This window comes from Jaculus jaculus, chromosome 10 (assembly GCF_020740685.1).
Source record: "Jaculus jaculus isolate mJacJac1 chromosome 10, mJacJac1.mat.Y.cur, whole genome shotgun sequence".
Taxonomy (NCBI): domain Eukaryota; kingdom Metazoa; phylum Chordata; class Mammalia; order Rodentia; family Dipodidae; genus Jaculus; species Jaculus jaculus.
Window position 1 is genome coordinate 46,938,761 of NC_059111.1, and position 26,772 is coordinate 46,965,532.

At 36.5% G+C, this 26,772-nt stretch overlaps 1 protein-coding gene across 3 annotated transcripts in view; it reads right to left on the minus strand.

Annotated features, from left to right (window-relative positions):
- The window catches only part of Sema3c (semaphorin 3C), a 180,387-nt gene that overhangs the window by 64,230 nt on the left and 89,385 nt on the right, over window positions 1-26,772 (minus strand). For all 3 annotated transcript variants that reach the window (XM_045160300.1, XM_004662315.2, XM_045160299.1), the window contains exons 6-8: window positions 13,324-13,414; window positions 10,230-10,349; window positions 8,789-8,931 (exon numbers count right to left, since the gene is read on the minus strand). In XM_045160300.1, coding sequence (XP_045016235.1) covers window positions 8,789-8,931; window positions 10,230-10,349; window positions 13,324-13,414 — 354 coding nt within the window. The remainder of the gene's footprint in view (window positions 1-8,788; window positions 8,932-10,229; window positions 10,350-13,323; window positions 13,415-26,772) is intronic.

The following is a 26,772-nucleotide window of genomic DNA, read 5'->3' on the forward strand; positions in this document are numbered from 1 at the left end:
ATGTAGCGCCTTCTGGCACTAGACACGCTGACTGTCTGGGGACTGACTCTCTCCTGGCTTCCAGCCATGTCATTCCATTTTACGTGTCAGCTGCGTATGGAGTCTTCAGCAATAGGGTCTTACCACTGGCCTTTGGTGGGTCATCAATTACTCTGACAGAAGTCTGTCATTGTTTTGGGAAACCTTGTAGGTTTTGTTCAGGAAGTCTTTTTCCATTCCTATATCATGGAAAACACTTCCTAAATTTTCTTCCAGTAGTATTCGAGTTTCTGGTCTTATGTTGAGGTCTTTGATCCACTTGGATTTGAGTGTAGTGCATGGTGAAATGTGTGGATCAAGTTTAAGTTTCCTGCATGTGGTTATCCAGTTTGTCCAGCACCATTTGTTGAAGATGCTGTCTTTTTTCCAGCCTATATTGTTTGGGTCTTTGTTGAATATCAAGTAGCTATAGTTGCTTGACCCAAAGCCCGGGTCCTCAAGTCTATCCCATGGGTCTATACTCCTGTTTTTATGCCAGTGCCATGCTGTTCTTATTACTATGGCTTTGTAATATAGCTTTAGATCAGGTATGATGATGCCAACAGAGGTATTTCTTTTGCTGAGGATAGGTTTGAATATGTGAGGCATTCTGCCTTTCCATATGAACTTTGAGATAATTTTTTCTATCTCTGTGAAGAACACTGTAGGGATTTTAATTGGAATTTCATTAAATCTATATATTGCCTTTGGTAGGATTGTCATCTTCACAATGCTAATTTTGCCTATCCAGGAGCATGGGAGGTCTTTCCATTTTCTCAAGTCCTCCTCAATTTTTTTTTTTTTTTTGATGGTTTTTATGTTTTCTTTGTACAGATCTTTCACTTCCTTGGTTAATGTTATTTCAAGGTATTTTATTTTATTTTATTTTATTTTATTTTATTTTATTTTATTTTATTTTTACTATTGAAAATGGGACTATATCCCTTATTTCTTTCTCTGTATCTTTGTCATTTGCATATAGAGAGTCAGTCCCCTGATAGTCAGCGCGTCTAATGCCAGGAGGTGCTACACTGGCAACTGGGGGAAAATGACCAATATCCAAGCAACTCATGGTCTAACTACTTAGTAGCAAATAACCTGTTGTGATGCCCACACAAGTGCAATAGTGGCACACAGCCATGGTGGGCAACCAACTGCTCGTGATTTGGCTAACTGATCCCCTCAGTGGTACAGGACCCATAGCTGGAGCTGGGAAACAAGTTAGAATCATATCCAAACATAAACCCTCTCTCCAATATCAAGCTACCATCAATCATGGGCTACAAGAAGGCCTATACCTATTAAACTCTGTATAAAAAAAAGTAAGGGTTATTTCATTTGTCCTGGAACTAACCTACTCTTCATTGGAGAATCTGCTTCTCTTTTTCAGGTAGGTGCAGATCCTAAGGAGAGAGCCACCCCATCATACCTCAAAACATCCCCGGCTGAAGCTAAGGAAAATTAGTGAAACAAGCAGCGGTGCTCTTTTCCTAATGAGCCAGATGCCAGCACAAGGGCGAAGGAGACCAACACAGAGAAAAATCAACTCCTACCAAATCAGAGAGCCAGAGCCTCAGAGGCCCCCAACATCTCATCACTGAAGAAGACCTAAAATGAACCCAACATGGCTCAGGAGTATTTTGCGGAAGAGGGGGGGAGAAAGAATGTCAGAACCACATGTTGGGTCATGATATGCAGAGACATTTATCTACAAATAACTGTGGGCTAACTCCACAAGGCATAACCCACATACCTCAACAAGGAGGGGACAATGGGAAAGGGGTAGGTCATGGATGAGCCTAATAATGGTACCAAACTGCCTGTATATGCTGAATAGTAATAAAAATAAATAAATAAATATATAAATAAATAAATAAAAAGAATGTAAGAACCAACGGAAGGGTAGGGCTCCTTATAACGTGCTCCCTCCAGACATAAAATGGCCTCGATATCCATGACCTCATAGTGCCTGACACTACCTACACAAGAGCATCATAAAAGGAGGGAAAGATCACGACATCAAAATAAAAGACAGACTTATTGAGATGGGGAGGGGATATGATGGAGAATGGAATTTCAAAGGGGGAAAGTGGAGGAGGGATGGTATTACCAGGGGATATTTGTTATAATCATGGAAAATGTTTTTTTTTTTTTAATTGAGAAAAAGTAAATTAAATTTAAAAAAGAAAAAAAAAAACAAATGAGTAAGGGAAAACAGGAAACACTACAAAATAAAAAGAATGGTGAAAATAAATGCATACCTTTCAATAATAACTCAATATCAATGCCTCAATGCACCATCCAAAAGCCACAGGCTTGCCGACTGGATTAAAAGGCAGGATCCTGCCATTTGTTACCTCCAGGAAACTCATCTCTCAATAAAGTATAGACACCGCCTTAGGGTGAAAGGATGGAAACTGGTATTTCAAGAAAATGAACCTAAGAAACAAGCAGGGCTTGCTATCTTAATATCTGAGAGGATAGACTTCAAACCAACATTAGTGAGGAAAGATAAAGAAGGTCATTTTATACTGATTAAAGGAACCCTCCAGTAGGAGGACATTACAGTCCTAAACATATATGCACCTAACATGAGTGCTCCCAGCTTCATCAAACAAACACCACTAGATTTAAGGTCCAACACAATTATAGTGGGAGAATTAAACACCCCACTCTCATCAAGTGATAGGTTAACCTGGCAAAAAATAAACAGAGAGACATCTGGATTAAATGATTTCATGGAACATATGGACCTAACATATATCTACAGAATATTCCATCCAAATGCTGCAGAATACACACTTTTCTCAGCAGCACATGGAACATTTTCTAAAATAGACAATATGTTAGGATACAAAACAAATCTCCACAAATATAGGAAAATTGAAATAATCCCTTGTACCCTATCTGACCACAGTGGGATTAAACTGGAAATCAGTAACAAGAACAGCTACATAGCATATAGAAATTCATGGACACTAAACAGTACACTACTGAATGATCAATGGGTCATTGAAGAAATAAAAAAGGAAATCAATAATTTCATAGAATCAAATGCTGATGATAATAAAATATACTAAAGCCCTTGGAACACAATGGAGGCAGTCCTAAGAGGGAAATTTATAGCTCTAAGTACCTATATTAAGAAATTAGAGAATTCACAAATAAATAATTTAATGTTTCACCTTAAGGCATTGGAAAAAGAACATGGCAAACAAAAATAAGTAGACAAGAAGAAATCATAGGGCTGGAGAGATGGCTTTTCAGTTAAGCGCTTGCCTGTGAAGCCTAAGGACCCCAGTTCAAGGCTCGATTCCCAGGACCCATGTTAGCCAGATGCACAAGGGGGTGCACGCATTTGGAGTTCGTTTGCAGTGGCTGGAAGACCTGGTGCGCCCATTCTCTCTCTCTCTCTCTCTCTCTCTCTCTCTTGCTCTCAAATAAATAAAAATAAACAAAAAAATTTTTAAAAAATTTAAAAAGGAAGAAGAAATCATAAAAATTATGGCATAAATTAATGAAATAGCAACCCAAAAAACAATCCAAAGAATCAATGAAACAAAGAGTTGGTTCTTTGAAATGATAAACAGGATTGATAAACCCTTAGCAAATTTGATCAGAAGGAAAACAGAACAGACAAAATTAGTAATATTAGATATGAAAAAGTCACCATTACAACAGATACCAAAGAAATTCAGACAATTATAAGGAAGTACTTGAAGAATATATATGCCTCTATGTTTGAAAATCTGAAAGAAATGGACGACTTGCTTGATTTATATGACCTACCAATGTTAATCAAGATGAGATAAACAATTTTAATAGACCTATAACAAGTACAGAGATCCAAGCAGTTATAAAATGTCTCCCAATTAAAAAAAAGCCCAGGCCAGATGGATTCACCGGTGAATTTTACCAGACCTTTATGGAATAAGGAACACCACTGTTTCTCAGAATTTTTCATAAAATAGAAAAGGAAGGAATTCTACGGAACTCCTTCTATGAAACCAGCATCATCTGAAGACAGAAAAAAAATTATAGACCAATCTCCCTCCTGAACATAGATGCAAAAATTCTGAATAAAATATTAGCAAACAGAATACAAGAATATAGCAAAAACATTATTGACCCTGACCAAGTTGGCTTTATTCCAGGGATGCAGGGATGGTTCAGCATACACAAATCAATAAGTGTAATATATCATATAAGTGGTCTGAATAACAAAAATCATATGATCATCATAATAGACGCAGAAAAGGCATTTGACAAAATCCACCATCCTTTCATGGTAAAAGTATTACAGAAACTGGGAATAGAAGGAACATATGTCAATATAATAAATGCTGTTTATGAAAAACCTACAGCCAACATAATACTAAAAGGTAAAAACTCAAATCTTGGGCTGGAGAGATAGCTTAGCAGTTAAGCGCTTGCCTATGAAGCCTAAGGACTCCGATTCAAGGCTTGATTACCCAGGACCCACGTTAGCCAGATACACAAGGGGTGCACATGTCTGGAGTTCATTTGCAGTGGCTGGAAGCCCTGGCACGACCATTCCCTCTCTCTCTCTCCCTATTTCTCTTTCTGTCTGTCACTCTCAGATAAATAAAATAAACAAAAAAACTGAAATCTTTTCCACTAAATTCAGGAAAAAAAACAAAAACAAAAATGAGTGTGTTCACTGTCCCCACTTTTATTCAACCTAGTACTCGAAGTCTTAGCTATAGCAATAAGCCAAGAGACACTCATAAAAGGGATAAAAATTGGAAAGGAAGAGATCAAATCATCACCATTTGCAGATGATATGATTCTAAACATAAAAAACTTTAAAAACTCTATCAGCAAACTTTCAGAGATGATCAACACTTTTAGCAATGTAGCTAGATACAAAATAAATACAGAGAAATCAGTAGCTTTCCTGTATACTGACATGTGAACAATGAAATCAGGGAATCTCTCCCATTCACAATTGCCTCAAAAACATAAATAAATAAAGTACCTTGAAATAAACTTAACTAAGGAAGTGAAAGAGCTCTACAATGAGAACTTTAAAACACTCAACTGATAAATTGCAGAATACACTAGCAAATGGAAACATATCACATGTTCTTGAATTGGAAGAATCAATATTGTGAAAATGCCAATCTTACCAACAGCAATCTATACATTTAATACAATCCAATTTCAATTCCAATGCCAGTCTTCACAGGAATAGAAAAAGAAAATCCTAAAATTCATTTGTAAGCACAAAAAACCTTGAATAGCCAAAATGATTTTGAGCAACAAAAAATAAGGCTGGTGGCATCACCATACCCAATTTTAAGCTATATTACAAAGCCATAGTAACAAAAACAGAATGGAAGTGACACAAGAGAGACATGTAGACCAATGGAACAGAATCGAGGACCCAAACGTTAAGACAGGCAGCTACATCCATCTGATTTTTGCCAAAAATATTCATTGGAAAAAAAGACAGCCTCGTCAATAAGTGGTGCTGGGAAAACTGGATATCTATATGTAGAAAGATGAAATTAGATCCTTGTCTTTCTGCATGCACAAGAGTCAAATACAAGTGGGTCAAGGACCTTAATATCAGACCTGAAACTCTGACATCGCTAGAGGAAAAGGTAGGGGAATCCCTTCAACCTACTGGCATAGGTAATATCTTTCTGAATATAATCCCAATTGCTCAGAAAATAAAATCACTAATCAAATACTGGGATCTCATGAAATTACAAAGCTTTTGTACCTCAAAAGACACCATGAATAGAGCAAAAGACAGCCTACAGAATGGGAGAAAATCTTTACCAGCTACACATATGACAGAGGATTAATATCCAGAATATACAAAGAATTCAAAACACATAATAATAAGAAATCATACAACCCAATCAAAAACTGGGCTATGGAACTAGAGAGTCCTCATCAGTAGAAATACAGATGAGATATCATCATCTAAAAAGGTGTTCAACATCCTTAGCCATCAGGGAAATGCAAAATAAAACTACCTTGAGATTCCATCTCTCCCATGAGAATGGCTACCATCAAGAAAACAAATGAAAATAAATGCTGGAGAGGATGTGGTAAAAGTGGAATCCTTCTGCACGGTTGATGGGAAAGTAATCTGGTACAGCCTGAGCAGCAAAGTCACTGAGAAACCTTCTCCCTGTAGCCCAGCCAAATGAAAGCTGGAAAAAGCTACACTGCATGCAGCCTTATGGGAGACAGAAGTCATCAATAGTGAAAACAGTGGACACTGGAAGCCTCAGGTTTGGTCAGACAGGCCAAGTGACTGAATGAGTGTGATAGTGGTATGTCTCCTCTGGGGGAAAACAACTGCTCTCTAATTGGACTGAAGGCCCACTCTATGGGAGGGAATACATGCCTGGTACAAAAAACCTAATCAAAACCCTATGGCAGTGGAGGTCATGAGCCTTAAGGGTATAAAGCCTGCTCTTGCCTGGATAAATGCATATATTACTCTCACCAATTTGCCCTGAAAGCAATACACTTTATTTTCTTACTCATATATTAATGCTGCTCTCACTTATGGTTAGAGAAGCTTCTCTTTTCAGATGGCGATGACCACTGGGATGACCCAAAAGGCAACACAGTGCTGAGAAGAAGGGACAGAGGATTGTCCAGCACTGAAACGTCTCACACCCTCCAAGGCTCAGGGCTCATTGTGAAGAAGTAGCGAAAAGAATGTAAGAGCCAAAGGAGGGGTACCACTCCTTTACATGCATCTGTCTGGACAGAATTTGGCCACCATACCCAGGATCTCACAGTGCCTAGCAATACCCACCCAAGACCCTCATAATAGGAGGAAAAGATGATGACATCAAATTAAAAGAGAGACTAATGGAGAGAGGGAGGGATATGACCATGAGCAGAGTTTTGAAGGGGAAAGTGGGGGAGGGGAGAAGAGGGGAGGGAAATACCATGGTTTGCTGTCAGTAAATATAGAATTTGTCTATTTGTGTGTGTGTGTGTGTGTGTGTGTGTGTGTGTGTGTGTGTGTTAAAAAAAGAAAATTAGGAAATAAAAATATAAATTAACTCTGGCACAAATATTCAGCAAATATTTCATGTTTTATGTAAAAATAAACACATCCCTCTTAGTATGCAAATTTACTATCACCTTTAATATGGTAAAATTCTATGTATACCAATGAATTATGTTAAAATCATTTTTATTTTTTACTAATAAGTGTTTGATTTACATAATTAAAAAATAATGGACAATGAGCACTTGAAGAAATACTTTTTCAGAAAAGATGCTTTCATAAGTAAGTCACCCTAAGTCTATAAAAATCCTATAGGAAAAGATATCATGTGTTTCTTTGAGTGTTAAATATTATTGTTAATAAATAGGACTCTTTGAGTACTGTTTAAAATGAGAATGTTGGGCTGGAGAGATGGCTTAGTGGTTAAGTGCTTGCCTATGAAGCCTAAGGACCTGGATTCGAGGCTTGATTCTCCAGGACCCACGTTAGCCAGAGATGCACAAGGGGGCGCATGCGTCTGGAGTTCATTTGCAGTGGCTGGAAGCCCTGGTGCGCCCATTCTCACTCTCTCTCTATGTGCCTCTTTCTCTCTCTGTCACTCTCAAATAAATAAATAAAAATGAACAAAAAATAAATAAATAAAAATAAAATGAGAATGTTATTTCTTAATATTCTCTATTATAGAATGTTCCACAATAATTACCTTTTTCTGAAGATTGCCATTTTTCTGTGTCTGCTTTTCATTTTAAAACATTTATTTATTTATTTATTTTCACAAGAGATGGAGACAGATAGAGAAGAGGAGAGAGAAGGTAGGAAAGAGGGAGGGAGAGAGAGAGAATAGGCACACTAAAACATGTGCCTTATTGTGCTCATCATGTGTTTGGCTTTATATGGGTACTGGGGAATTAAACCCAGGGTGCTAAGCTTTGCAAACCTTTAACTGCAGAACAATTTCTTCATTATTTTTTCTTTTCTTTTCTTTTCTTTTCTTTTCTTTTCTTTTCTTTTCTTTTCTTTTCTTTTCTTTTCTTTTCCTTTCTTTTCTTCTCTTTTCTTTTCTTTTCTTTTCTTTCTCTCTCTCTCTCTTTTACAACTATATGTGTATGTGGTTGCATACATATGTGTTTTGTGTTTGCATGGGTGTATTCATTATATGTTTGTGCATGTGTGTGGAGACTAATGTTTGGCATTATTTACTGAAGCCGGGTCTTTTGCTTGAACTCATATCTCCATATTTGGCTAGTCTAGCTATCCACTTTTCTCCAGGAAATGCACTATCTCCCCTTTCAGAGTGCTCCTAAGGCAGGTGGGTCACTATGTTTGCCTTTGCATTTTTTGTGGGTGCTTGGCACCTAGACTCAAGTGCACATACTGGTACAACAAACACTTTGTAGACTGAAACTTCTGCCTAGCCCCTAATTCAGCTATATTTTGTTTACAATAATTGTGGGGTTTTTTTTAACACTAAGTTTAAACATTTGTTTGAATAAAGCCACATTAAATGGAATCACAAATGTTAGTAGCAAAAGTTAGTCAAAACAAGTTATTTGCTTAAAAATATTCAAAATATTTCTCCAAGGTTGTTTCCCCCTGCAATGAAATGGGCTGATCTCACATGACAAATGTTTAATAGCTATTGAATTAAAGGTATTTTTCAATATTTTGCTAATTTGTAACAACCAATAAGAAAGCATACAAACACTGGAAACCATATTTGCATATCCCAGTCTTCCTTCAAGTCAGAATAGCAATGATACGTACAGGACATATTCTAGCAATCATGGAGTGGATCTGTTTTGTGCTTCGGTTGTTGTCATTCAGTTTCTCTTTGAAGAAGAAGTACACTTTAGCATCATTTGGGTCGGTGCCATCTGGGATGACATGTGCATCCACAAACATAGGTTCTGCAGAAGAAATTAAAGAGTACTTGTACTCATGACTTTAAAAAAAAAAGTCTACTGTTCTTCAAAGTAGAACACAGGCACATATCTTTCCCATATTTGGCATAGAGGAATAATTCACTGCTCATAGGCAGCATTTCCAAAAGCACTGTTTGTATACACTTCAACAAACCACATTGGGAATGTCAGGTATTACAAAGTATTGTGTTCAAACACTATTTCTGTCTGCAATATATTTTAGATATGCAGCATGTAAAAAATTCTTTGTGTGGCTATAAGTTTCTTTTAGAAATTGAAAATGTTCTCTGCTAGTTCCCCTGCCCATGGAAGTTGATGGTCAATTATTAAAAGTGGCTGTTTTATTATAAAAGTGTGTTTTCCAATCTAGCGCTATTACATAAGCTTAGATTCACTGAAGCAGAATGAAGTTGTGAGTCTAAAATTTGAAAAACACATTGCCTTTTAAAGTACAGCAAATGAAGGGGAAACAGCTGAAAAAAAATGTGGTCAGTTAAAGAAACACAGGGTTTCCTTATTTCAGGAACAAAGTGACTTTTACAATATCTATTTCCAGATGTACTGGAGGAATAATTTGAGGAAATAAATGCACAATCAATGTTTTTATGTGTTGCCTGAGTGAAATGAGATGGTAAACTCTGGTAATTCATACTTTACTGCCATGGTACGTGAAATGTCAAATTTAGAGTGAAATATAAATTGTCCTCAGGGTGAAATGACCCTGATCTATCTCTATGGTTTCTTGTTTTTTTCTAAATGACAGCAAGTGTTTGGACTCACACAAGAAATCACATGAGCATCATTTCTTGATGTGAATTCATTTCAAACCTAAGAATTTATAATAGGTGAGCAATAATTATGGCTAGATTATCATCCCTGTGATTTCTATTAAACATTAATCAAATTTTATTTTTAGGTTTAGAATTATTAATATACATAAGCAAATTGAAAGAATTGGAAAGTGCATTGCATTGCAATATATTACCATTGAACATGTGGAACAGATGCTTGGGTTTGCTATGCATGGTGAATTTCTCTGTCACTTTTATTTATTCATATTCCTAAGACAATTATAACCAAGGTTAATAAATTAGTAATCAGAACAAGAATTGACCATTTCAATTTTTTCCTAAATATTTGAACTCATACAATACAGAATTATCATTATTTACATAATGGCATGTTTGATGTCTTTACTATTTTTTTCCTAATTGTTAGTATAAAATTAAATGTTAGCTCAAAGCATGATATTAAAGGGAAAAATGCACTAAATGTTTTCTTACCACTTAGCCATTTGGAGTTGTGTTGATCGGTTCTGACTGCATTCTTCTTGGTCAAACTTCGAAAAATTGCAGCATCTGTACCCATGAAATCTATATACATTCCTGAGAAAAGTTCTTCATCTAGGAAAATGTAGGAAAATGTCTTTTAAAATGATTTCATAATACAAGATTTTGCTTACTATATAATCTCAAATTATACAGAATATTTGCAATTATTAAAAGGTTTTTGATGTCTATCAAGTTTAAAAAGATTAAATGTTAATATGATCACACTAGTGTGATTAATACATAAAGCTGTGTTTGTAAAGCACACATTTATTTATATTGAATACCAAAATTTACATTATGTGAATCAGAAATGCTAAGTTGTATAAAGACAGAATATCTTAATTATTTTACTTAAATAAAGACCTTTCAAAGGACTAGAAAAAAATTAATCTTAGGAAGCAATAAGTAATTTGGATTTATGGTGACAGCATTGAATACTCTGACTCTCTAATTCCATATCAACAAGATTTATGATACATGCTCTGTACAAAACTGCTCATCACATACTAAAATCGTAACATTTTATTTAACACATTGAACATAATAGTATGTATGTTATCTTTAAATTTGTAAGTGTTGCCTACATTAAGATGATCTAAATACTATTAATGATCCATACTTAACCCTTAAAAGCACACATTTAAGCATTGAGTGATAGGATGTTCTTGGTAATGTAAATAAATTACACATTTTCAATGGCAAACTCAGTCATAAAATTACAATGATGAGGGCTGGAGAGATGGCTTAGCAGTTAAGCACTTGCCTGTGAAGCCTAACGACCCCAGTTAGAGGCTCAATTCCCCAGGACCCACTGTTAGCCAGATGCACAAGGGAGCGCATGCATCTGGAGTTTGTCTGCAGTGGCTGGAGGCCCTGGCATGCCCATTGTCTCTCTCTCTCTCTCTACCTGCCTCTGTCTCTGTCTGTCACTCTCAAATAAATAAATAAAAATAATAAACAACAAAAATTACAATTATGAAAAACTGTATAAGAAATTCATCATTGATGGTCAAGTTAATTATCTAATTCTATAAATGTAAGCATTGGAAACTTATTTTTTGAAAATCCATATGATTTATTAACCTAGCTTTGACTTGGTGAGAGAAAATACAAGCCTTGAGTATAAAATAGTAACTGATTACCTATTTTAGGAAGAATCAAATTTCTCAGGTCTGGTCCATTGACCTGCCATACATATGTTTTCTTTGATGTTCTAGATTGACTCCCATGAATAGCTTCATACCATGACCATTTTGACAGGACTGAGATATTTGAATACTCTAAGCTCCCTGTATCACAATAAGCAATAGCAGTGGGACAGCATAGACTGGAAGATGGAATGTTTCTAATATGTGTTTTCCAGGTGGTGAACTGAACCCCAATCAGTTAGTGAGCTGGAATGACAGGCATTTTGTCACCCAGGTCTCCTTCCCAGGAGGGGCCAAAATTCATGAAAACACTTTAGATGGTAATAACAAATATGATCATGAAAACATTTTGAATAGTCCAGCAATTTAAAATTCTATGAATATATGGCTATGAAAGTGGTATAAGTCAGTAATTATTTCCCATTTTGTTTAGCCATTTAACCACAAAATCCTGGATTATAAATCACTGGTTTTCAATAAGATTGTTAACACAGCTGTCAATTATATCTACTTTCAAGAAGGAAAAGGCAAAATAAACCCATAGGCTGGTAGATGGCTTGTCTAGGTCTATCACATTATCAAATAGATCTTAAGCATTACTTGAGCTTGTGTTTCAAACTGGCATCTTTCCCTACCTCAATTTTTCAGTGTTTCAAGTAGTAGATGAGGAAATTCTACTTTATTTTTCATCAGTAATATTTTTTTAATTACAGATAATTGGGAAGAATTTGAGGAGCAATGAGTGTTTTGAGATTGTTTGATAGGTTTTGCACAGATACTGTGTTGTGCCTTTTAATTTTAATCCTAAAATGCAAATTGGCTTCTTCCACTCAGTAAAAAAATATTCATGTCTTTTATGATAGGCCCTTTTAAAGATAAAAGATTAACACCTTTGTTGTCCTACAATAACTCAAAATAGAAAAAGAATACTGAACTTGCATTGTAGATTAGATGCTGCAAGTGTATTGAAACATTTTGAATTTCTCTAACATTAATGTTCCTTGGTATTTAACAAGAAACTATTTCAACCATTTTTATCATTTAATGCATTTCAATCAAGTGGAAATTACAGACCTTATAATATATTGAGATAACTACAAAGAGTATGGGGGATAAGTTTAGAGAGAGACCCAATCTGGCAAGGTAAATTAGAATACATGGTTACAAAATTCTTGTTCTTTTCATGTCCAATTTTATTGTAAGCATTCAAGGACTTTTTGAATTATTAATCAAAATGGAGTTAATGAACTGGTTAACTTCCAACACACATTTTAGTCAGTGCTGAGTTTCAAATTTAATTTCAAGATATGAGAAAGATAAAGTGCATACTTAAAAGAATCAAGTACCTATTTTAACACAGTATTTTTTTTTTCCACCTGTCCTGTGTCCCAAGGATAAGATTGTCTGTCTGGAAATATTTAAAGAAGGTGAAAAGGACAGAATATTTTACTTTGTATTTGACATACTGAAGTACAATATTCATCACTGAACAACTCATGACAGTTCGGGCAAATTCCAAAAGTTTCTTACTTAAGCAGAAGGGAATGTCTTTTAATGAGATAAAGAAAGGAATCCAATGAATATCAGCAAATTATTGGGCCTTCTGCTTACTTAAATATTAGTGAAAATAAAGAAGGGATAAATAGTGGCCATATCCTTCACAACATTTTATGTTGATCCATGTGATTTGTGACAATATTCACATTGCTCTTTCATTTGAAAGTAACGTTATATTTAGCTTTTTATAAAAGATGACTAAATCATTAGGGTAAATGAGCATACACTTAATGCTAAAGAAGCAACTGAAGAATGCATTGAAAACTGTTTTCAATGAGTATTAATACCACGATATTTCTTCATTGTTTGATTTTCCCAATTCCCTCTTATTTCCTACTTACTGATCATAACAGACACAGTGTTCACATTGGGGTTAAAAGAGCATCGTCCTTTTCCAGACTCACACTTAGAGTCAATCATGAAAACTTGGTCCTGTGGTAATGAAATTGAATAATAAGGATAATAAAGTAATAATAATCAACTGTTAAAATAATCGTTCCTTAGTAAAACAAAGCATCGTCAAAAGTACCCAGGCAGTTAGCTCATCTAGTGCCAGAAAGTGCTACATGAGCGGCTGAGGGAAAATGACCAACATCTATCCAAACAACTCATGGTCTAATCTAATCAGCAAACAACATGACATGATGCTCACACAAGTGCAATAGTCGCATACTGTCATGGCAGGTAACCAACTGCTCTTGATTTGGCTAATTGATTTGCTCAGTGGAACAAAACCTATAGCTGGAGCTGGGAAATAAAACAGAACCATATTCAAAAAGCAAGCCTGCTATCGATCATCAAGCTTCCAGCAATCATGGGCTACAAGAGGGCCTACACCTATTTAATTCTCTCTAAAATAATAATGTTTATCCTATTTATCTGGTGCTTACTTCATTTTCTGTTAGAGAATTTGTTTCTTTTTTCAGATGTTCGCAGACCCCAAGGAGAAAATCAGCCCATCGTACCTCACCAGGGCCTCAATGAAACCAAGGGTAATTGGGGAAATGAGCAAGAGTACTGCTTTCTCGGTGAACCAAGTACCAGCACAAGGATGAAGGAGTCAGATATAGAGAATACCCAACTCTGACCAAACCACATATGCAGAGACATAGAGGCTCCCAAGACCTCATCACTGAAGTAGACCTAAAATGAACCCATCATGGCTCAATGAAATTTGTGGAAGAGGGGGTGGAAAGATTGTTAGAGTCACATGTTGAGACGTTATGCACAGAGACATTGCTTCTTACCCATAACTGATGGCTAACCCCACAATGTACAACCCACATTCCCCAAGAGAAGGGTCCCTGCAGAGGGCAGAGGACAGGGAGGTACAAATATGGCTGTATACATGCTGTGTACATAACTAATAATAAAAAATATGGTATTCACTTGTTTATTTAGGTTTTTCTAATTTACTATATTAATCTTTCATTGTCCTGTAAGCAAAATTCATTTCCAAATCACAAGCTAACTGCTGCAGATCTAACTCTTATCCTATTACACATCCTAGAGAGCTGATCCAAGAAGCAGATCTCCTCAAATCAGCATCATCAAAAATCACTGGAAAATAGAGAACCATTATGACTCATCCTAGATGTGTTTATTGAACAAAGATCAAGAAAAACACACTCTCTACAGCAAATATCATATATAAAGACTATAATATTTTTATAATAAAGTATTTTAAATGAAAATAATGTCATTTAGTTTTGTTAGATAATATACTTGCAAGATTCAAAAATAATCATTTAGATTGAAATGTAATTTGTCATTTATTTATTAAATAGAAATTTATCTGGCATCTACCATATGTCAGATATTTGACCAGACACTAAAGGATTCAGTATGCAATAGTTTAAAAAATCAATTTATTAAAAGTGACTACTAAATTAAAAGAAAAAATGAACACTTTTATAGGGTGCTTTAAATGATGGAGGATCAATTATCCTGAAGAAATATACTGATGGACATTTTTGAATGTGGAAAAAGGAACTAGAACTCTGTTCTAAGCCTGGTTAAGCTTATTTTGTGCTTCAGCAAGAATAAGGATGGAATGCATAAAGTAACACTGGATTTGGGGAAAGAGCCTAGTTGTTTTTACAGAGACAATCCAGGACTCAGATGCTAGGCATCTGACCTGGTATGATCTCTGTAGTCATGGTAAAAGCAGAAGAAATATAACAAAATTTTCCTGGTGACAAACAGAGGTTAGGAGTCAGGAAGAAATGGTTGTGATTCAAGGGTTAAAAACATGTTTATAAGTTTTAATTCCTTAAAGAAAGTAAACCTTAACAAATAGAGGAAAATTGAAATAATTCCTTGCACTCTATCTTATCACAATTGGATTAAGCTCAAAGCAACAGCATTAAAAGCTATAGAGCACAAACAAAATAATGGAAATTAAACAGTACATTATTAAAGATGAATGGGTCAATGAAGAAATAAAGAAGAAAATTTTGTAAAAGGTCATAGAATCAAATGATGGGTACACAACATACCAAAACCTTTGGGACACAAGGCAGGCAGTCATTAGAGAGACATTTTTAGCTTCAAGTGTCTACATTAGGAATTAGCAAGGTTACAGTTGAGCAACTTAATGCTTCACCTTAAGGTCTTGGAAAAGGAAGAACAAGGCAAACCAAAAATCAGCAGATATGAATGAATGATAAAGACTAGGGCAGAAATCAATGAAATCAAAAGAAAATCAACAAGACAAAGAATCAATAAAAAAAGAGTTGGTTCTTTGAAAGGTTAAATAAAAATAAAAAACACTTAACAAAACCAAAACCAGACAAAGACAGAGCAAAAAAAAAAAAAAAAAAAAAAAAAGAAGAAGAAGAAAATTACAGAACAATCTCCTTCACAAACATAGATGAAAAAATTCTCAAAAAAATATTGGCAAACAGAATACAAAAGTATATCAAAAAGATCATTTACTCCAACCAAGTAGGCTTTATCCTAGAGATGCAAGGATGGTTCAATATATGCAAATCAATAAATCTAATACACTATATAAATGAACTGCAGACAAAAATGACCTCATCATCTCAATGGATGCAGAAAAGGCTTTTAACAACATCTAACATCCCTTCATGGTACAAGTCCTACAGGAAATGGGAGTAGAAGGAACATACTTCAACATAATAAGGACAGTTCATGACAAACCTACAGCCAACATAATACTAAATGGGGAAAAACTTGAATCTTTTTCACTAAAATCAAAAACACTACAAGAGTGTCCACTGGTGCCAGTTTTATTTAATATAGTACTTAAGTCTAAGATATAGCAATAAAGCAAAAAAAAATACCTAAAAGGGATACAACTGGAAAAGAAGTGATCACATTATCATTATTTACAGATGATATGATTCAAAGACCCTAATGATTCTACCAGCAAACTGTTATAACTGATAAATACTTTGAACAACATTGCAGGATACAAAATAAACACACAGAAATCAGTAGCTTTCCAATATAATAACAACAAACATGTTGAGAATCAAATCAGAAAATCACTCCCATTCCCATTTGCCTCAAAAAATAAAGTACCTTTGAATAAGCCTAACCAAGGAAATGAAGGGTCTCTACAATAAAAACTTTAAAAAACTCAGAGACAAAATACACAAGGCACCAGGAAATGGAAAGATGTCCCATGCTCTTGGATTGGAAGAATTGATATTGTAAAATGTTAATCTTACCAAAAGTAATCTACATATTTAATGCAAATGCCATCAAAATTCCAATGGAATTCTTCATAGAAATAGAAAAACAATCCTAAAATTCATTTGGAAGCACAAAATACTTAGAATACCCAAAATAATTACGAGCAACAAAAATAAGTCTGGTAGTATCAGACCACTGATTACAACCTACATTACAAAGCCATGGTAAGAAGACAGCATCATACTGGCACAAAAACAGACATACAGATCAATATGACAGAATATAGAATCCAGATATAAGTGCTGGGAGATAAAGCCACCTGATTGTCAACAAAAATGCCAAAAGTACTCACTGGAGGAAAGATAGCCTCTTCAACAAATTGTGCTGGGAAAAGTGGATATCTAAATGTACAAGGAAGAATATAGATCCTTCTCTCTACATGCACAATAAGTAAGTCCAAATGGATGAAATACCTTAATATCACACCTGAAACTCTGAAACTTGTAGAGGACAAAATAGGGGAAACCCCTCAACATTGCTTATGCAATGACTTTTGGAATATAACCCTAGTTTCTCAGGAAATAAAAAATCAACTACCAGAACATCATGAAATTACAAAGCTTTTCTACAGCAAAAACAAAACAAAAAAAAAAAAAAAACACTGTGAATAGAGCAGAGTCAACCTACAGAATGGGAGAAAATCTTTGCCAGCTATATATCTGGCAGAAGATTAATATCCAGGATATTCAAAGAACTCAAAAAACTAAATAATAAGAAATCAAACTATACAATTAAAATGTGGGCTATGGAACTAAATATAGAGGTCTCAAAAGCAGAAATGCAAATGGCTTATAAACATATAAAAGAATGTTCTACATTCTTAGTCATCAGGGAAATGAAAACTAAAGCTATGTGGAGATTCCATCTCACTCCAGTCAGAATGGCTATCATCAAGAAAAGAAATGACAATAAATGCTGGCAATGATGTGGACAAAGAGGAACCATTCTACACTGTTGATGGGAATGTAAACTGGTATAGCCATTGTAGAAATCAGTCAAGAGATTCCTGAGACAGCTGAAAGTAGATTCACCATATGACCCAGCTATACCTCACCTTGGCATATGTTCTAAGCACATTCATGTTTCTTGCTGCTTTATTCACAATATCTGGAAAGTGGAACTATCCTAGATGTCCCTAAACTGATGAGTGGACAATGAAGATGTGATATATTTATACAATGGAGTTCTATTCCATGGTAAAGAAAAATGAAATTATGAAATCCACATGAAAATGAACGGACCTGGAAAGGATTATACTTAGTGAGGCACCCCAGGCCCAGAAATCCAATCTCCACGTGTTTTCTCTCATATGTGAATCCTAGCTACCAATATTTGGACCTGTATGTTAGTTGGAACAAAAGTTGGCAAGAGAGTCCAGTAAGCTAGAAAGGGGCTATAAAGGAGAGAGAAGAAGGACTTAAGGGGATTACATTAAAGATTTGTAAGTAGATGAACAGATTACTGGGGTGGAAAGAACTAAGTGAGGTCAGGGGAAGTGATTGAGTAAATGAAGGGTTAAGGGGAGTAGTTAATCAAAATCTAAGAAGGTACGAATAAACCATATCTAAAACTACTTCTTTTGACAATGGCATATCCAGAAGACATAGATTGTTGGTAGAAAAATTTCAGTGTCAGAGATAGGATGCCTTCTAGGGATTTGTTGGCCAGGGAGGTTCCTGATGCCCACCAAATATTTCAGGTCTGTGTCAAGATTCTTGGTTTCCTACTAGTAATAGATGCTATGGAAATTTCAACAAATGGCCCCCAATATGTTTAATGTTTTATTAGTTTGTAGTTTCGATCTGCAGCCACCTGACTGGAGGAGGTGTCACTGGGCAGATCTTAAGGTGAGGTGATGGGTTTGAAATTCCATTATAAATATATGAAAATTGTGCCTAGTTGGAGTTCCTGAAGGGTGGTGTGGCTGTTGGCTTGTGGCTTTTTTTTTCTCTCTGATTGGACCTGTGAAAGCATGGTGAGCTTCTTCTGCTATTATGGAGCTTCTCCTGGATCTGTAAATTTCAATAAATATCCATTCCTCCATAACTGTGTCTGGTCTGGAAGTTCATCTCAGCACACCTGAAGCTGTCCGCTACAGAAATTGGTTCCAGGAGTGAGGTGAAATCAATCTGACCATGTAGATTATGGTATTTTGGAACCTTTCTTCTGGAGGAATGGGCACAGACTTGGTGCTGGCAACTCAAGGTACCTTCTGTGGCAGTAAGCCAAGCATTATAGACTATTCTTGTGATAGTTTGAAAATGTGAAATTCATAGAGGATTAAATTTGGAGGATTGGCTTATGAGTTTCCTAAGGGGAAGGAAAGACTGCAGAGGACTTTGTTGGAACTGAGCTACTGGCCTATGGGCTGGCTGTGTTCTGCTGCCAAGCCCCAGAGAGTTTAATAAAGGTTAAATTAGTAATGGACTGATGTGCTTGGCTAAAGATATTGGATGGAAAGATTTAAGATTTCAAGTTGGAGAACATTAAGCAAGTTAAAATTACACGTAGTGAGACTAGTTTTAGGTTACTGAAGCTGCTACTGCTACACATTAACAATCTTAAGGAAGATGACCCAAGTGCTTTACATTAATACAATGGAGAGACTGCCTGAGGAAAGACTATGAAAGACATGCAAAACTCTTCTGGAAAGAGTTGACTGGAGAAGGAACCTGTTTTTCAATGTTATGACTTATTTCACCCCTGAATTAAGAATATGCCTGTGTTCTGTACAACTGGTATTACTTTTAGAAGCATAAAAAAGTGAGTAGAGTGATCATGGAGTGCAAACAGTTCCAAGAACTCTGTGGAGATGAGAAAAGAGACCCTGATAGGCTGGAATAGCCTTTCCAAGAGGGAATGTGGTTTACATGGAGACCCAATTATGTTTTGGTTATACTGGGACAGTACAAGGGCAACCATGGTGTACAGTGTTGGGCTGTAATGGAAATGTTCCTTGGCTACTCTGCCCAGCTGCAAAGCCAAAATTGAAAAATCCAAAGACGGTCAATCACTTGGTAGGATTAAACTTAAGCTGCAGAAGTTTGATGTTTGTTTGATGGTGGTTGGGTTTATATTGTTCTAGTCTCTCCTTGCTATGCCTTATACCAGTTGAACATGTTTACTCTGTGCCTTTATATGTTGAAACTATTGTTTCATTTTTTTAAAAAAACTCATTGCTTAGAGAAAATCTTAAATCTCAGAGGAAACTTGAGATATTAGAACTGTCTTAAGTTTGTCACTGCTGCAGGGATCTTTGAAAATAAACTGTATTACTTAAAGAATTACTTAAAGTAGAATTGTGAAAGTAATGTTTAAAGTGTTTCTATAATTTAGAGCCTTATGTATAATGCAACTTTGAAATTATAGTTTGCTTTTATCTTTTATACCTTTTACATTTAGAAGTTAACTAGGCAATCAATCAATCAATTTAAAATGTCAAACGATTGTATCCTTTAGCTACCTTGATAGAAAAATATAAAATAAAATATATTTCTTGTTTAGGGTACGTCCCAGTAAGATGGTGGCATAAGAGTCATACCAAATGAGCCTAGGGAAGGATTTAAGCAAAACCATAGCAAAATACACACTTCTTCTACAAAGAGAAGGTATATAGGTTTTTATTAGCCAGGGTTTGGAAGCAGGAGAGACCAAGATCTACCACAAAGGAGAAAAATGGCCAGAATCCCACTGAGGCACCTGTGGCCATGATCCACATGGATTTTCATGGCCACCTATGTTGGCACCAAACTACAGAAGCAGAGACCAAACAAGGGGATTTTTTAACCTCATCAACCTTCTTGCAAAGTCAAGAAATTTGAAAGGGAGACACATAGATCAGCTAAGGAGTTGCTGAAAGGGACATAGGTGAGAAGAGCTGACCAGTTCCAGTACAATACCAGGCTTCCTGCACTCACCCATCCCCCAACCATTAGAAGCACAAACCTCCAGAGAGCTCATTCATCCCCAGTAGCAGGTCATCCAGCACAGCTGATCACAGCACCAGATTCACAGCCCAACACAGAAGGATCCAGGTGGACACTCAGCATTGGTGAGATTGGAAGCCACCCCAAAAGTAATAAGTCTGACTGACAGACTAGCAGATACATAGGCCTACACTAGAAGCACTAATCTCTCTTTCCATGTCAGGGCAGGCTATGGGTTACATATTCTTGGTTGGCTTTACCATTCTCAATTAAGCCATCTTTGTGGGTTGATTCTTTTTTTTTTTTTTTTTTTTTTTTGAGGTAGGGTTTCATTCTAGCTCAGGCTGACCTAGAACTTACTATGCAATCTCAGGATGGCCTCGAACTCACTGCAATCCTCCTACCTCTGCCTCCCAAGTGCTGGGATTAAAGGCATGCACCACACATCCGGCTGGGTTGACTCTTGTTGCCATTGATGCTTTCAGATTTATAGGACCTTTATCTTTTGCTTCTGTGATTATTGGGGGAAGGGTCTGATTCAGATCCAGACTGACCCAGAACCCATTTCAGAACAGAATTCTCAACCTCTCAGTTGACAAGATTAAGGGTGTAGAGCAGCACATACCCTTAGGGATCAAGGTTATCTGTTTGTTTTTATCCCTACACGTGCCTACTCTGCTGGTTTTTATTGAATGTGTATATTGCCCAGTTGAAGTTTAGACTTTGTCAGTAATTGTTCCACCTAGCCCACTAGAATACTTGAATAACAGACAAACTCAACACCTATGATTACTTTTGAACTTAGATTGGAGTACAAGAGCTACACTTAGAATCTTAAATTCATATCCTGAAAGTATATAAAGTTGTATCTCCACATCTAAAAATACCACAGAGAAGTAGAAAACCTAACCAAATCAACTCAGGATGAAAAAGTCACTACATTATAATACAAGAAACACAAAGGATCAAGATAATATAATCCCAGCAAAAATTAGAAATCCATCAGAAATGACCCTCAATTAGATTGTTTTAGATGAGATGTCTGATAAGGATTTCAAATAAAATGATTTTATATATACTCAAAGAAATCAAAGGAATCAAAGAAGAAAACACACTCTTGAAAGATAACATAAGAAGCAAGCTTAATGAAACCAGGAGTCATTCCAACACATAAGTAAGGAAATAGAAATACAGCAGAAAACCAGGCAGAAATACCAGCAGTGAAAAACACAGTAAGTTGAAAAAAAAAAAAAAAAAAAAGAAAGAAAGAAAAGAAAACTCTGTGGAAAGTCTTTCCAGTAGAATGAATGAAGGACACAATAGAACACCTAAACTAGAAGACCAGGTGGCAGATGTTATACTGTCAAACAAACAGAAAGGCAAGATAATAGGATGGTATGAATGGGAGTTTCAAGACACTTACGACACTAAGAAAAGATCAAACATAAGAATTCAGGGTATAGTTGAAGAATAATTTTACTCCAAAGGAATAGTAGGTGATTTCAACAAAATTATAGAAGAAAAATTTTCCCAAATTGGGAAAGAAATATAAATACAGATACAGGAAGCTTTTAGGACGTCAGTCAAAACCTGGAAAAAACAGCCCTCTCCTTGCCACATTATAATTAAACTACAAAACACACAAACCAAATAAAGTATATTGAAAGCAGTTAGAGAAAAAAAGCAAGTAACCTCAAAAGCCAAGCCCATCAGAATAACAGCAGATTATGCAACACAAACTTTAAAAGCTTGAAGGGCTTAGAATGATGTACTCCCAGTTCTGAAAGATAGCAAATGCCAACCAAGATTACTTTAGCCTGCAAAGCTATCTATCTAAATTGATGGAGAAATAAGGACATTCCACAAAAACAAACAACAACGAAAAAAACATGGTAAAGGAATTTATGATAACTGAGCCAGCTCTACAGAAAATACTTGAAGGAATCCTCCATGCTGAAGAGAAAGCAAAACACACACATGAGGTAATAGGAAAAAATAAACCATACTCAACAGTTAAAACAAGCAAGTAAAGGGAAAACAGGAAGCACTACAAAAGAAGAATGCAGAGAATAAATACATACCTTTCAATAATAACTTTTATATCAATGGCCTCAGTGCCCCAACAAACACAGGCTTGTAGACTGGATTAAAAGGCAGGTTCCTGCCGTTTGTTTCCTCCAGGAAACTCATCTCTCAATAAAATATAGACACTGTCTTACGGTGAAAGGATGAAAAATGGTATTTCAAGCAAACAGGCCTATAAACAAGCAAGGATTGCTAACCTAATATCTGATAGAACAGACATCAAACCACATTAGTGAGGAGAGATGAAGAAGGTCACTTTATACTGATAAAAGGAACACTCCAACATTACAATAACGTATATGCATGCCACATGGGGGCTCCCATTTCATCAAACACTATTAGAATTAAGGTACAGACAACACCAAACACAATTGTAGTGAGTGACTTAAATACCCCACTCTCACAAATTGACATGTCATTCTGACAAAAAATAAACAGAGAGACTTCTAGATTAAATGATATCCTGGAAAAAATGGAGCTAACAGATATGTACAGAACATTCCACACAAATGCTTCACAACATACAATTTTTTTTCAGAAGCACATGAAACATTCACTAAAGTAAACCATCTATTAGGACACAAAGTGAATCTTAAAAGTAATCCCTTGTACTCTATCTGACCATAATGGGATAACACTACAAATCAGCAACAAGAAAAGCTACAGAGCATACAGAAAGTCATGGAGATTAAACACTACACTATTGAAATATGAGTGGGTCATTGAATAAATCAAAAATTAAATCAATAAATTCATAGAATCAAATGATGATCAGGTTACAACATACCAAAACCATTAGGACACAATGAAGGCAGTCATAGGAGGAAATTTATAGCTCTAAGTGCCTATATTAAGAGACTAGAGGGCTGTAGGAATGGCTTAGTGGTTAAGGTGTTTGCCTACAGTGCCAAAGGACCCAGGTTTGATTTCCCAGGACTAATGTTATATAGATGCACAAGGGAGCATGGTGTTTGTTTGCAGTAGCTGGTGGCCCTGGCATAACCATTCTTTCTCTATCTCCCTCTTTCTCTGTCAAATAAATAAATAAAAATTTAAAAAAAAGGAAATTAGGGAGTTTACAAGTAAACAGTTTTTTTTTTTAAGTTTTTATTTATTTGTTTGAGAGCGACAGACACAGAGAAAAAGACAGATAGAGGGAGAGGGAGAGAATGGGCGCGCCAGGGCTTCCAGCCTCTGCAAACGAACTCCAGACGCGTGCACCCCCTTGTGCATCTGGCTAACGTGGGACCTGGGGAACCGAGCCTCAAACTGGGGTCCTTAGGCTTCACAGGCAAGCGCTTAACCGCTAAGCCATCTCTCCAGCCCTACAAGTAAACAGTTTAATGCTTCATTTTAAGGCCTTGGATAGAGAAAAAAAGGCAAACCAAAAATCAGTGGATGGGAAGACATAATAAAGATTAAGGCAGAAATTAATGAAATAGAAACCACACACAAAAAAAGAAAAAGAATCAATGAAACAAAGAGTTGGTTCTTTGAAACAATAAATAAATCTGTAGAAAAATAAATAAAATAAAAATAAATCCCTAGCAAAGCTGAGCAGAAGAGAGAGAGAAGAGAGAAAAAAAATAATAAAATTAAAGATGAAAAAGTCGCCATTAAAACAGATACCAAAGAAATTCTGAAAAATCATAAGGACATACTTTAAGAATACATACACCACTAAGTTTGAAAATCTGAAAGAAATGGATGATTTCCTTGATTTATATGACCTACCAAAATTAAATTGAAATTAACTATTTAAATAGACCTATAAAAAGTACAGTGATCCAAGCAGTTATAAAATGTCTCCCAAATAATGTAGCCCAGGCTTGAATGGATTCATTGGTGAATTTTTCCAGACCTTCATGGAGGAACTAACATTACTGCTTCTCAAAATTTTCCATAAAACAGAAAAAGAAAAGTTTCTACCAAACTCCTTCTACAAAGCAAGGATTATCCTGATACCAAAACCAGATAAAACAGACAGAACAGAAAAGAAAATTACAGAACAATCTCCCTCATGAACATTGATGGAAAAATTCTCAACAAAATATTAACAAACAGAAAACAAGAATACATCAAAGAGTTCACCCTGACCAAGTAGGCTCCATCCCAGAGATGCAAGGATGTTTCAACATATACAAAACAATAAATGTGATACAATACATGAATGGAATGAAGGACAAAAATCATGTGATCATCTCAATAGATGCAGAATAGGCATTTTACAAAATCAAACATCCCTTCATGGTAACAGTCCTATAGAAACATGGGAATAGAAGGAACATATCTCAACATAAAAAAGGCTATTTATGAGGATGTCAGGACTTCCGGTTAAGATGGTGGCTTAAGCACCATGCCAAAGCAGCCTAGGGGGGAAAAAGACCGAAAAGACTCAGGAAAATACACACTTTTACTAAAAAGTGAGATGTATAGGAAATCGAAATGGCAGTGGAGAAGTAGAAGAGATCCAGAGCTGTTGCAGTCCAGTTCGCATTGCTGGTAGAAATCACCCAACCAAGAGCAGCTTCTAGGAAAAAGAGATTTATTTTGGCTTACAGGCTTGAGGGGAAGCTCCACGATGGCAGGGGAAAACAATGGCATGAGCAGAGGGTGGACATCACCCCCTGGCCAACATAAGGTGGGACACAGCAACAGGAGGGTGTGCCAAACACTGGCATGGGGAAACTGGCTATAAAGTCCATAAGCCCGCCCCCAACAATAAACTCCCTCCAGGAGGCATTAATTCCCAAATATCTATCAGCTGGGTACCTAGCATTCAGAACACCTAAGTTTATGGGGGACACCTGAATCAAACCACCCCAAGAGCCCACACAGGTCAGCAAAAGCAGCCATGGCAGATCTGCCGACCACGGCAGTGACAGTGAACTGGAAAGCCACCAGGCTCAGCTCCAGCCACAGGAAAAGCCAGGTTAGGGGAGCTTCCACTCACACCGGAGCTCTCCGCAACTCAAGAAATGTGAGGGGAGAACAGCAGTGAGCAATAGAGAAGCAGACCATGAGGTAGAAGAACACGTGGAAAAAGTGAGAGAACCAGAGCAGCTGCTGCTCCCTCCCCTCCCCCACCGCCTGTGCCAAGCTCCAGCGAACAGAGCAGCAGTCCTGGGACCTGGCCACACCAACTTGAGCAAATAGTGGGACCCAAGCAGGAGCAGGGTCCTGCAGCAACATCAGCAGCTCCAGCACCAGCAGCAGCGGCCCCAGTAGTGGCAGATCCAGTACCAGCAGCAGCAGCAGATCCAGCAGCAGCAGCAGAGGATCCAGCAGTGGCAGCAGCAGCAGCAGCAGCAGCAGCAACAGTGGTGGACATAGCAGAGGTGACAGACCCAGCAGCGGCAGCTTTAGCAGCAGTGGCGGTTCCAGCAGTGGGGATGCCAATCTGCAGGGCCACAGTTGCCAGGCCAAGTTTGTCCCGCAGGAAAAGCCAGTGCCCAGTTCCAGAAATCAGAACAGCAGGCCAACAACCCAGCCAGCAAATTGACTGAGACCAAAATCATCCAAAAAGGTAACAGGGATTGATTGCACCACGGAAGGGTCTCACTTGGTCACAAGCTGACTTGGATCCCTCAACAAACCAGAAATCTTAACCTCTTTGTTGATAGAGGATCTAGTTGTTATAATAACTACTCTTGCATAAATATTCGGTGCTGTTTTTGATTGAATGTGCACAGTGTTTAGTTAACTTTTAGAATCTACCTGTATTTTATTCCACTTAGCCTACTTGAATACTCCCATAGCAGGGAAATTCAACCCCTAGCAATACCTTTGTAGATACTCTGAGAGCCTTAAGAGCCACACCTAACAACTTAAGCTCCTATCCTGAAGATATATAACATCAAATCAATTGATACTGCTAAGAATACCTAGCTAGCTAGAAAATCTAAGCATTAACTTAATCCAAGATGCAAAAATAAATACATTATAACACAAGAAACACTAAAAAGCAAGACAATATAAATCCACCTAACAGTATTAATGCATCAGAAATGACCTCCAGTGAGAATGAGTTAGAGGAAATGCCTGAGAAAGATTTAA